Raw genomic sequence first — 13,651 nt, 5'->3', positions numbered from 1 at the left:
CATATTACATAGATTTTTATTTTACCCTTCATTTCTTTGTATTTTTTTACTTTTTATTTTTGTAAAACTGTTTTTTCCTGCAATGTATTCTGATGAGATTCCACGCCAAAATCCTTTCAGATCTCTTCCATATTCCTACCAGTACCCCACAAATTTTCATTCTCTGTAGAGAAAGGAAACAAATACAAAAAAGAAGAGGATTTTAAAAAACAAAAAAAAAGCCACCATGAACACACATCCACAACATGCTGAAAAGAAAATATTAATAGCTTATATATTGAAAAAGAATGGAAATTCTCCCAATTTAGGAGCTCTGAATCAATTTTGTCAGGAAAAGACAATAGTGACTTGTTTTTTATTTCTATTTTTAAATTGAGAGATTAGGCTCATATTATATCCACAGCATCTGCACAGGTCCAGGAATGGCTACTTCCACAGACAGGATGAGGACTTGGACCTCAGCTTCCTGCTGCCTGACCCTGGTGTCCTCCACCTCCTTCCTCTCCAGCTGGACTCGGTTCTTATCTACAAAGTACCCTGCTCATGAATATGCAAATCATGTGAGTCTATGAATGTAAATACAGGGATGTCCACACCACCAACTACACATGATCAGTGTCCTCTCCACAGTCACTGAGCACACAGGTCCTCACCATGGGATGGAGCTGGATCATCCTCTTCCTGGTGACAGCAGCTACAGGTAAGGGCTCCAAGTTCCAGGCTTGAGGAGGGGCCATGCCCTCAGGTGACAGTGACATCCACTCTGCCTTTCTCTCCACAGGTGTCCACTGCCAAGTCCTCCTTCATCAGTCCTCTGCTGAGCTGGTGAAGCCTGGAGCCTCAGTGAAGCTGTCCTGCAAGGCTTCAGGCTACACCTTCACCAGCCACTACTTGAGCTGGGTGAAACAGAAGCCTAGACAGGGTCTGGAGTGGATTGGATGGATTGACCCTGGAAATAGTGGTACTGGGTACAATCAGAATTTCCAACACAAGGCCACATTGACGGTAGACAAATCCTCCAGTACAGCCTACGTGGATCTCAGCAGCCTGACATCTGAGGACTCTGCAGTCCATTACTGTGCGAGAGACACAGTGTTGCAACCACATCCTGAGAGTGTCAGAAACCCTGGAGGAGCAGGAAGCTGCCTTGGGGCTAAGATGATAGAGAAGATCAGCCTAGGGACTTACTCAGAAATATTCAATCTGAGTGTCCCTTTGACTGTCTCCTCCTCATAATACAATAGTGCCTTTGTCAACTTTTCCAAAGCAAAGGATGTCTGAGAATTATGTGATGCTGATTCAAGATGAGCCCTACAATTTACCAGGCTTGACCACATCTTTAACAGTGACCACCTCCATTGACATGCTTCTTTAATGAAACCAAAACAAAGACTAGCTGTGTCAGTACATTAGGATACAAACATCCTTTAAATGCAAGAGACTGGACCTTTTGCTGGTGTAGCTGTGAATATACTCTTATATGAATTTGAACAGTAAAATACAACCCAACAATATCAGGGCAAAGAAAAACCCTCTTCAAAATTCAGTTTGCTATACCTGATATCACACCAAATACTATGTTGTTCCCATAGAGTTGTGGGGAGACAGATTACCTTTCTCATGAATCTAATTTTAGACATTTATTTATATGTAATTCTAATTGAATTGTTTTTGTAAGTTGTAGTTAAGTTTCTTATTGTTTTCATGTTAGAGAAGGTGCTGAATGTCATGCAATGGAGTCCTCAGGGTGTGGGATTTGCTACTTTGTGCTCATGCTCAGATAACATTGGGGCCAGAGCCATGTGTTTCCAAGCTGGCAGTGTAAGAGAAGAATTCATGCCATTAGGATCCCTAGGTAATCATTCCCCTGTTCCCTGAAATTGGAATCTCTTGACACAGGTTCTAGATTGACATTGGTTGACATTTACTGGACATTGGTGTATGGTGCACAATACACCTCCCCCATACACAATATTTCTCTTCTAAGAGGCAGAAAGGGTCACTTATGACTTCTGTTGATTCAATGCTTTATTATAACTTTGACATATCTGAACCTGATTATTTCTGTCTATGAATGCTGATTTTGATTTTCTATTCTTTTTTACTTAGGAGAATGTATATTCACCTTGACTGTACAAACAGAGAATATCTAAAACAGAAATAATTCTGTCTTGATATCATGGCAAAAATCTGACAATGTATATTAAGAGAACAATAATAAGAACAATCACCAAAGTGGATTCTCTGACTTAAACATCTTTACTCATATAAAGTCAACAAGCTGCCTAAACCAAACTTGTTGCTAGCAAATCCAATTTCCTTCCCATGTGACCTGTCTCCTCTCACATACATGAGCATCCTCAGGTTGAGAGCTGATTCGTTTGTCTGTTTTCTTGCCAGTGTATTTATTTTCCTCCTGGAATTTCTTCTCAAAGTTCCTCGTTATCCCTCCTTAACCTCTGGGCCATTTCTAGCAGATAACATGATACTCAGGATTGTTTCCTGCAACAAGTAACGGTGAACAAAATTCCTTTGTCCACAAAGGCATAGTGCCCTCTAGTCTTTGGAAGGTAAAGTTTTTATGACATCATGAACTCTCTTGCTCAAATAGAAATCTTCCTGTCAGGATAGAAAGGAAAGAAAGCTCCCATATCTGTGCATTTCAGGGACACTTCAACAGAAAGATTAACAGTGATATGAATAATGGGTTGTTGTTAGAATTGAACTTGCTGGACTGATACAAGTTTAATAGGACTGACATTTGTGGGGACACACTGGATTTCTCAAGAGAAGGTAAAGCTTCCAGTCTCCACAGAACTCCTTCTTATAGCTGCCCTGATGCCTAGTCACACAAGATTCCTAGGACATCCTTCCTGAGCTGTGCATGAGTGGAGACATTACAAATCTGTCTACAAACATTTCAGAGCAATCCCTCCCTGGGAATGAGTTTAATCTATTGAAGACCATGTGCTTTCAAAGTCAACACAGTGTGACAAGTCTGATATTTAGTATTATGATTTTCAAATGACATTAAATTTGTGTGATCAATAACTTTGTTAAATATTGTTGCTTTAGACAGCCAAAAGGAAAACCTAAATGAATGAGTTATGCAGAGCCTGAGGAACCAGGGAAGAGTGGCCAGCAAAGGCATTTCCTGACTCTACTCAAGAGTTTATTTTTCTCAGCTAACCACATACAAGCCCAAGTGACCGTCTGCAATGACAGTTAGAAACCTCCCCTGGAAGGATACAAGGTCGGTTAGTTCGTGGAATCTATGTCAGTCTCCTCGGAATGCTACAATAACAGAAATGACCCAGTTCAAAGGCTCTCTCAACCACCATGAAGACAATTTATCTCACAGTAGAATCAATTTCTGTAATGAAAAAGTAGGATCTGCAAGGTTTGATAGCAGTTGCGGTTCTAGAGTGCACAGAAGTGCACATGTAACCAGAAGCTATTTCCATTTATAACATTCTTCACATGAAAAATGAGATTTCTCTAAAGGAGTCTAACTGAGGAAATCAAACACTCCTAATCATAGGCTGAGGTCCATTAACTGATGTCATCAGGAATCCAATCAAATGCATTCAGGAGGTTCCCTGTCGCTAAATACCACCCGGTTTTATTGTCATTTTATACATTTATTTATTTATCTCTTATTTTATCCCACAGTTCTTTTGACTATAGAGTACAGCTTCTAAGTTTGTGTTTTTATGGGATTGCTGAGTATGTAAATCAGGAGGTCTCTGCAACCATACCTATTTCTTGTGCCATTTATTGGGCTCTTTCCCTTCAGTTTTTGTTTTGTTTAGTCTTGTATTAACATATTAATTATATCATTTTAGTTGATTTAATATTATTCACATTCACTAGATAGATGTCTGTTTTCAAAAGAGAGCAAGGTGCTGTACAATGATGGGGAGGACTTGGGAGTTGAGGAGGGAGGAGGGAGTTCTGGATGCAGCTGACTCTATCAGCAGGTGTTTCCTCTACATTCCACAGTCTGGAGGGAGCGAGAAGTAGGTGTGGACCCTGTGCTACAACAAGATGACAGCGAGCAAAATTCATGAGACAGATGGAAACCCATCATACATGTGGAGAAGGGAAGAAAAACTTGAGCCGTGTGGGTTTCCTAATCAGAAACAAGGAACTCAGGAAACCAAGAGGCTAAAAAATGGTTAGGACTGACCTGATACTTAAAAATATAGGAGAGAAGAATTTGGTGGGGACATTGGGACAGGAAGTGGACATCATGTCAAGATGTGTTTCCTGTGATCCTTGAGTGCCAAAGCTCTCTTCTTCCAGACTCACAGTGTAGGAAGTCAGGGAAAATAATGGCCATGTTGTAATAACAAAATGGTGTGGTATGAACCCTTCTCATTTATAAAGACTAAGCCGACTCCCCACATGCAAATGCATCTTCTAGCTCTAAGTTAAATCCCCTCCTGAGCTGTGGGAGCTCACATCTCTCTCACAGGAGGCTGACCTCTGAGCAATGGGGTGTAGCCTAGAAGATGAGACTTTTGGGTCTTCTGTACCTGGTGACAGCCCTTCCTGGTGAGTGTGACCATTTCATACATGTGTCCATGAGGGGATGTGACAACATGTGATTGACAGAATTGACTCTTCCTGTCCGAAGGATTCCTGTCCAAGGTGCAGCTTCAAGAGTCAGGACCTGTCCTGGTGAAGCCCTCACAGTCACTCTTCCTCACTTGCTCTGTCACTGGCTACTCCATCACCAGTGGTTATTACTGGATCTGGATTAGGCAGTCCAGAGGGAAGAAGCTGGAGTGGATGGGGTACATAGGTTATTATGGTGGCACCGACTACAACCCATCCTGAGGAGCCGCATCTCCATCACCAGAGACACAGCCAAGAACCAGTTCTTCCTGCAGCTGAACTCTGTGACCACTGAGGACACAGCCACATATTACTGTGCAGGAGACACACAGTGAGGGGACTTCAGCATGAGCCCAGACAAAAACCTCCCTGCAGAGGAGCTCTGGGCCAGCAGGGGGCGCTCAGCCCTAAGAAATCATAGGAACTGTAATTCTTCAGAACAGCAAAAGAAAAACACCTGGTTTCCTCTGCCTTTGATTCCCACTCCACATGCACAGAGAAGACAGGGGGTCTCTTCTCACTCTGATGCTGAAATGTTGTGTTTATGTAAATTCACATTTGTTTGTGTCTCACTGTGTTTCTCAGGACAGCGTGTACAGTAATATTCTTGTCATTTTGAAAGTTTTCGAAGTCTTTACAGGCTGAGCAGTCTCTCTGTGTTGAGGAATATGTTTTGATGAAAAGAATTTTTTGGAACTCAGCTGTTCACACATGGCATTAATTTTCAAATAAAAATCTGGTTTCATTGTTTCTCACTCACACACTGCACTCTCAGGGATATCTGTATGTTAGAGCTCATCCTATCCTTAGCTTAGCTTCAGTCACACAGTTGATAAACACAGTGTGCTTAGTGGCTTGTGGGATTGTGAAGGATCCATGAAGAGGAAAGACCCTGGCCCCTCAGAGATTTGTGCAAGTTTGTTATAGATATTATATTAAAAATAGTGACAAGAAGAAAGCAAGTGTCATTTACACAAAATGAAAACACTATAGACACTGTAATTTCTGTGGTGATAACAAGTGAAACCTTTCCTCATGACGGCATAGACAGACGGCAGGACAAGGAGTTCATGTGTGTGTGGAAGTGTTTAACAGAGTAAGGAATCAATGCAGTGGGAGAAAACATATTGATGTATTTTTTAAGAATTCTGTATAGAAAAAGAAAGAATCGTAAGCATATTCAGCTTCCTCTGCAATCTTTTCTCCATCTACCTCTCCTACTGACAACCTTCTCATTCTGTTTCTCTCCCTTTACTTCACTGCAGGATGTCACAGAATCTGCTTGTTCATGGTTGTGATGTCCTTGTCTTCACAAAAGTCAGCACTACAGAGCATTCCTCTCTGTATCTGACTCTCTCAGTCTTTCCACCCCGTCCTCCATGGTGCTGCTTGAGGAGACTCTATCTATGTGTCACTTGTCACTCAGCAAATAGAATCACGTTCATCTGGTCAGTAGCATTGTTAGGAAGCAGCAAAAAGGAAAACCAAAGTAAGTTAATTGTGCAGACCTGAAAAACAGGTGCAGAGAGGGGACAGCTAGCGTGTTTCCTTACTCTACCCTGAGGTTTTTTCCTGTCAGTTAACCACATGCAAGACCCAGGAGACCTCTTGATGTCAGCTAGAGCCCATGCCTTGAAGGACACCAGATCTGGCAGAGATGAGTTCAGTTAGTTCCTAGAATCTGTCACTCTCATGGGGATGCTACAGAAACAGAAATGACACAACTCAAAGGCATTCCCCAGACCATGTAGAGAGTTTACCTATGGTAGAATGAATTCCTCGATTAGAAAACTAGAAACTGGCACTTTGACACTTGTAGAGGTGATTTCAAGGCTCTTCATGCTGAGAGTCACCTCCATTCAGTAGAGAGGGATTGGGCAAGACTGGAGAGTTGGAAGGATATCAGAGCAGGGTCCCACAGTGGAGTGTTAAGATCTCTCTGTACTCTCAGACAGGCTCCTTTATTACTTTGAGAATGTTCAGAAATACTGACCTATGTACAGGAGCGCTGCATGAAACACAGCCCACTCCACACAAACACAAACAAGTGTAAATTTTCAAAAGTTATTTACAGAAAAATAATAATTTATACAATTTAAATATGTTTATTTTTTGAAACTGAGTGTCACATACCAGTTGACTTCATGAATCTGCTTTAAGCTACCTCCTTGTATACAATTCCTACAATTTAATATCTGGATTCAATATTCATAAAATTTTGATATTCCTTCTAAAATCATCAAAACTTTATATTATTGGCCTCTGTGGCATGAATCAGGCAGAGAGGTGTCTATAGTCGATAACACAATAAAATAAGACTTTGGATTATATCACACACATGTAATAAATAATAGGCAATTCCTTAAGTATTTCCCAGGTTCTCAGTTTTGTCTCCTTCATCTGCTCAATTCATTCATGGCTAATGCTTTCACCACAGAACTCATTGTGCAGCAGGAAATGCAGAGGAGGCCTCCCTATGCTCATAAATAAATAGCCATCCCTGACCCTGTAGCTCTGGCTGAGGAGTCCAGCCCTTTACTCCCAGGATTCCCATTGCATGTTCAACACTGAGCTCAGAACATTCTCCCTGACTTCACTGTGAGAGCAGATTTCCTTGTTGATTTCTACTGGGATTGGTATTTATAATAAGATTTTTTATTAAATTTAAATGAAAATATTTTTAAATAAAAGTTTTTTTATATTTTCTATCTAGTTGAAGGACCCATTAATATCCCCACTCAAATACCTTTCATATTCATTCCTTCCTCCTTCTGAAATTCATGGCTGTGTCATCTGTGATAAAATACTATGGCCAAGGCAATGAAAAAAAAAAAAAAAAAACAGAAGAAGCAGTTCACTGGGCTTACAGCTTCAGAGCCTTACAGTGGATGATGGCTGAATAAAGGCTTGGTGACTGGAACAGCATCTGAGGGATCAGAGCTCGATCTATGAGCAAGAACCAGTGGTCTCTGAAATAGCCCGAGTGTTTAGAATCCCCAGAGATTTCCCTAATGACACATATTCCTCAACCAGGTCACACATACTAAACTTTACAAACAGTTCCACCAAGTGAGAACCAATGATTCAAACCTGGGAGCCTATGAGGGACAACCTCACTTTCTGTCCCTGAAGGACTCACAGATTAGGCGATTAGTAAGGTCTGAGCACAATGGAGGCTGGTAAGGAAGGATATCAAGGTGATTTCCTCCTATTGTAAAGACTTTAAGCCAAATGGTCAATTCATAGCATCTCCTAATATAAGTATTCCTAACTTGGAATCCACTATCTTTTACAGAAACCTGTGAATGAATCTTTCAACATTAGGACTAAAAGAATTTGAGGCAGCCGAGTCTCCAGTGACTCAATGTTTTCCCTAATCATTAACCTGATCTACAGTCTGCACATCTATGGATGTTAAACTCATAGGCCCTCGCTGTGCGAAAATGTGTATTTGAAATTTGGTTTTCAAAAGTCATAGGCTTCAAATCACTAATTTCTATATCAATAACATTGCCTTATATGAAATTTATGAGCTGGTGTGGAAACAGAAGCCTGGGCAATTAACTTACTAACTCATATCATTCTTTCTGTTTCAAATACTGAGTTTACATCATGAAACAGTTTTGTAATGTGAATTCCCAGTGTGTTTTCTGACTTTCTTCTCCTCCTCTGTCACCTCCCCCTCTCACCTCAGCCTCTGGGAATCAGAACAATGCTGTCCATGCCAGGATTTCCACCTTTTCATTCTCCATGTGTCTCAGGTCAGGCAGCATTTGTCTTCCTGTCCCTGGATTATCTCACTTGCTGTAACTCACTCAGGTCCATTCAGTTTCACACACAGGACAGAGTTTTCCTCATCTCAAGACCACATCACTGTATTCTCACAGATTCTCTTTGCCATCCTTTCTTTGTCAATGACTTATTCTGTAAATAATTTCTTCTGAATCATTTTATTGTATCTTCAATCATTTTATGCATCTATGACATATTTTGATGATAGTGATCAGCCAATCATCCCATTAACTCCTCAATTCCCACACCCCACAAACCACTCTCAGCTTCATAGTGAAGTCCTTTTCTTACCTTGACTCCTAGGTAGGAATGACCCTGCAATAGATGCAGATGTTGGTGTAGACCTCTCATGAACACACATTCCTGTCTCTCATCTGTAGCCTATTGGTTGACTGGGAGAACTTATGGTGAAGCTGTGTTTTGTTTGGTGAAGAGTGCACACCAGTCTCACCAGACTCGTCTACATACAAACCAATGAAATGCCCTGATCTGAGCATCAGCCCTTGTTATCTCTTGTTTCTGACAAGTTATACTAAGTTATGTGATGGGCATTCTCATGTGCATTTAATCTGTGAATCAATAATAATTAAACCTGGAAATTCTTTACGCATCTATGAACACAGATTAGTATTGTTTATATAAATGCCTATAAAGTATTTTTACTTTTTAATTGATTTTTTTCTTCTTGTGACTGAGTTACATGCATATGTTTATATGGGCTTATGAATATATTTATGCTGTGTGATTTTCAAACTTCCAATGTGAAGTGGTCATCCCTGAGAACATATTTATATATATGTATATATATATATATACATATATATATATATATATCCAATACAACAAATATATATATTGTGTGTGTGTGTGTGTGTGTGTGTGTGTGTGTGTGTGTGTGTGTGTGTTTGTGTGTGTGTAAGCTATAATTAGGAGTGAGAGTTTGGGAAGCATAGGGTATGCCTGTATGTCTCTATTTTTCCCTTTGGATTTACTTAATGTGTCATAGAGTATAGCTATGTTGTATACCACCATCTTTATCAATTTGTTTAATCATTCTACTATCTTCTGTAATCTTGACTGCTTTGTGTATGTATGTATGTATATGTGTGTATGTGTGTGTAAGTGTATTCATGTCTTCTGAAATAGTAAATAGGTTTCAATTTTCTAATTTGGGTGACTTATATTCTTTTTGTGATTGATGTTCTGGCTAGTATCAAGTACTGTCTGGACTAAGCTGGTTCAAGTTAGGACAATTTTCTCTTCTTATACAAGGACTGTCCAATTCCACAAATATCTTCATCACTGTAGAGAGCAAACAAATAGAAAAAAGAAAGGGATTAAAGAAGAAAACTCAAAAGAAACACACCTGGAACATTCTTAAAGAAAACATTAAGAGCCAATTTTTTTCAGAGCCTCTAAGTTTTTCAGGTGTCCATTTTGGCTCCTCTTTCCTGTGTCTACAAAACATAAGCATGGAAGAAGTGTTGGGTGGGAGGTTGGGCTAGGAGGTGTGGTCCTGACAAGATGTGTTTCCTGGGATCCCTGTAGTCCCCATGCTCTCTATTCCAGACTCACAGTGTAGGAAGTCAGACACAGTGATGGCCATATTGTTAAAAGGAAATGGAGTGTTATCCACCCTTCTCATTTATAAAGACAAGGCTGACTCCCCACATGCAAATGGATCTTATAGATCTAAGTCAAATCCCCTCCTGGGCTGTGGGAGCTCACATCTCTCTCACAGAGGCTGACTTTTGAGAAAAGAGGGTGTAGCCCAGAAGATGAGACTTTTGGGTCTTCTGTACCTGGTGACAGCCCTTCCTGGTGAGTGTGACCATTTCATACATGTGTCCATGAGGGGATGTGACAACATGTGATTGACAGAATTGACTCTTCCTGTCCGAAGGATTCCTGTCCAAGGTGCAGCTTCAGGAGTCAGGACCTGGCCTGGTGAAGCCCTCACAGTCGCTCTTCCTCACTTGCTCTGTCACTGGCTACTCTATCACCAGTGGTTATTACTGGATCTGGATCAGGCAGTCCAGAGGGAAGAAGCTGGAGTGGATGGGGTACATAACCCACAGTGGAGATGCTGTCTACAACCCATCCATGAGGAGCCCCATCTCCATCACCAGAGAAACATCCAAGAACCAGTTCTTCCTGCAGCTGAACTCTGTGACCACTGAGGACACAGCCACATATTACTGTGCAGGAGACACAGTGAGGGGACTTCAGCATGAGCCCAGACAAAAACCTCCCTGCAGAGGAGCTCTGAGCCAGCAGGGGGAGCTCAGACCTAACCAAGCTCATGAACTCATCCTCAAAGCAGGGAATATTTTGTGTTCAGATAACCCTACCTGGGTCTGTGTTCTGTGATCTCCTCCTACAAATGTCATAGCAATGAAATCCAACACAAGTGTTGATCTTGAAACACAGAGCCTCACCCACATAGTCATACTCAGCAGAGTAAGTGGTCTCATGGTACAGTTCCCCCAATTCACTCAACAGCAGTGACATTTGTTTCTGTGAAATCTTTATATAATTCTACCTCATCATTAGGGAAATTTGAGACAAAAGGAAGAGGAGGCATGAAGCCTGAACAACATTTCTGAAATTCTCATAGAATCACAGACAAAGAGGAACAGGATAAGGATATATATATATATATATATATATATATATATATATATATATATATATAGGCTACTCCAACCAATGATTATTACTGGATCATGATTAGGGAGCCCTTACAGCCTTTAGTTGACACCTGCCTCTCCAATGCCATTAAAAAACTATATCTCACTTATTCATAGCCCAAAGGTCAGGAATACATAAGCAAGACTCAAATACGAGATTTGCAAGAATGAAGAAATGGATATGCATCAAATCCGACAAGTCAAGACCCACAGGATTAGAATAGTCTGGTATCATAGTATTGACTTTTGGAGAAACAGCTTCTAGTTGGAGTCAATATTAACAGAGATATCTCCAAAAGCCAATAGTTAAAATCTGAACCACCTGCCATGTATTACTTTGCAAAGACATGGGAAGGAAACTTCAGTGTGAGCACAGACACAATTATCCCTGTTTTCAAGACAAACAGAGACAATGAAGAACTGTTGAGGCTGCTTAGAACTAGCAAACATGTCTTAGAGTATGGGAGGATGGGGACTGTTCCATGTGCTTTCTCAAAAACAAGACTTTTGGCTGCTTAGATGTTCGAATAAGCAGCTTCCCCTTCCTGCTTAAACAATCCTTTGGAGGCCCCTTGCAATGTCATAACCCATCACAACCACTATTTGTTTAGTTTCTAATAAGAGTATCAATTTTTACCTATGGAGAATCTAAAGCATCCATTTGCATGTTATATCTGATGAAATAAACATAAGAATAAACCTTTCCATATTTTTCAATGAATCTGTAATTCTAGGAGTTGGTGATGGTTATTAGCTCAATTGGAAATCTCAGAAAATTCTAAGTCATCTGAAAACCATTCTCTTTAAATTCTCACAGGTTGAGGAGTAGCTACAACCTCCATGAATTAATGTTATTTTCCACAGTTGGTGGATAAACAAGTTGTCTATAGCCATAGTTTGGGCACTGTGTATGATTCCATAGACAAACTTATGACAGTAGATTCTCCAAACCTGCAGGCAGCACTGTAGATGCCCCAGTCCCTAAGAAGTAAATGGTAGCTGAAGCTGATAAGAAAGTTGTGTACTGAACAGGTTCCAATGTTTTGTGTAGATTTCATTGCCAACATCATTACATTAAGATACTGTGGATTAGACAGAAGGGAAGCTATGTAAGCTCCTAGCTCCTGATGCTTCTTTCTGGCAACATTAAGTGCTTCTGATTCTTGATATTGAATCAGATCAAAACACACAGCAGTCAGCTGAGTCTCTGTGTCATATATTTTTGTTTTAATATGTGTAGCTACAATTAAGACATTTATACTGACATGGAAACAATGTTATACTCACTTATATTTGCTATTCTCACTCCTGGGAGTCCCTTCCAGATCCATCCTTAATGAGTGAAAACATTCAAATCCTGGAGAGTTATATTACCCCATGCCCTGTCCATGGATAAGAGCACCATGGATCTGGAATAGGAGAGACACAGAGAGAGGTTGAGAGAGAGAGGGAGACAAAGTGAAAGAGAGAGAGTTTGAGAGTGGGGATGATAGAGAGGGGCAGGAAGGAAGAGAGAGTGTGAGAGAGAGATGGAGAAAGTGAGGGAGGTACAGAGAGAGGGGGAAAGAGAGAGAGGGAGGGAGGGAGGAAGAGAGAGTGAGAGAGAGAGAGAAGGAGATGAGGGAAAGAGTGTGGGAGAGAGAGGTGTCTAACGATATGTATCTATATCCGTGAGAATTCTTGTCAAAGTAATTTCCTCTCTTTCCCCAACTGGAGGACAGGAAATTGATTTACAGTGTAAATTTGTTTGGTTTCTACATCCTTCTCAATGTAATATATCTTTTATAGTTGTTAACCTCTCTATGAGAACCAAGGTGCTGCCTGCTGGTTCCCTTGACTCCTGTATCTGAATGTGCCATACATGGATATGGGGACTACAGCTGACCTGAAGACCTACTGTTTGTCTCTGACCTCAGGTGCTCTACCCCAGGTGTAGCCTGATGAAGGCAGCAAATACCCTGCTCTATATTGTTGCCATTTTATTATATTGGGAACTGCTAGAGCTGGATCCTACTCCACCTGAGAGTAGCCTGGCTTTGAGAGGTACATTGATAGTAATATTGACACCACATGAAATCCATCTCTGAAACATCCAGTCAGCATCTTCCAGTAAACAAGGCTGATTATCCCTGCACCTGAGCTCTGTGAGCATTGCAGTTTCAGGACTATGTCACTGATCAAGACAGAGAGTGTAGTTTCAGTGTAAGCAATGACCAACCAACAAGGGAGCTCAGAAACAACAGGGGGCACAATATAGTCAAGAATCCCAGTAGAGAGATGAGATTGGTGTGGAGGGGACTCTGTGTTCTCTGTGGTTTCCTTTCTTGAGTCTACTAGCTGACCTGCACCTGCTGTTGTTGACATGGGATGTTTCCATGCTCAAATACAGTAAACATTCTTTGTTAATTTTTTGTGTTTTTATTTTATTGTTTATTTTGTTCAGTTTACATTTTGCATTTGTATAATATATTCTGGTCACTGGTTCCCTTCCATCTACTCCTTCTAGATCTTTGATGTATCTATCCTTTTCTACCCAAATCTACACCTTG

General features: G+C 40.7%; 1 gene segment (V, D, J or C); it reads left to right on the top strand.

Annotated features, from left to right (window-relative positions):
* Window positions 1-654: 654 nt before the first annotated feature.
* Window positions 655-1,236, top strand: LOC113838264. The segment is given in 2 exon segments: window positions 655-700; window positions 782-1,236. Coding segments are annotated over 2 exon segments (501 nt in total).
* The last annotated feature ends 12,415 nt before the right edge of the window (window positions 1,237-13,651 follow it).

Source organism: Cricetulus griseus, chromosome 5, assembly GCF_003668045.3.
Source record: "Cricetulus griseus strain 17A/GY chromosome 5, alternate assembly CriGri-PICRH-1.0, whole genome shotgun sequence".
Classification (NCBI taxonomy): domain Eukaryota; kingdom Metazoa; phylum Chordata; class Mammalia; order Rodentia; family Cricetidae; genus Cricetulus; species Cricetulus griseus.
The sequence above is the reverse complement of the archived record's forward strand: the minus strand, read 5'-3'. Positions and strand labels throughout refer to the sequence as shown.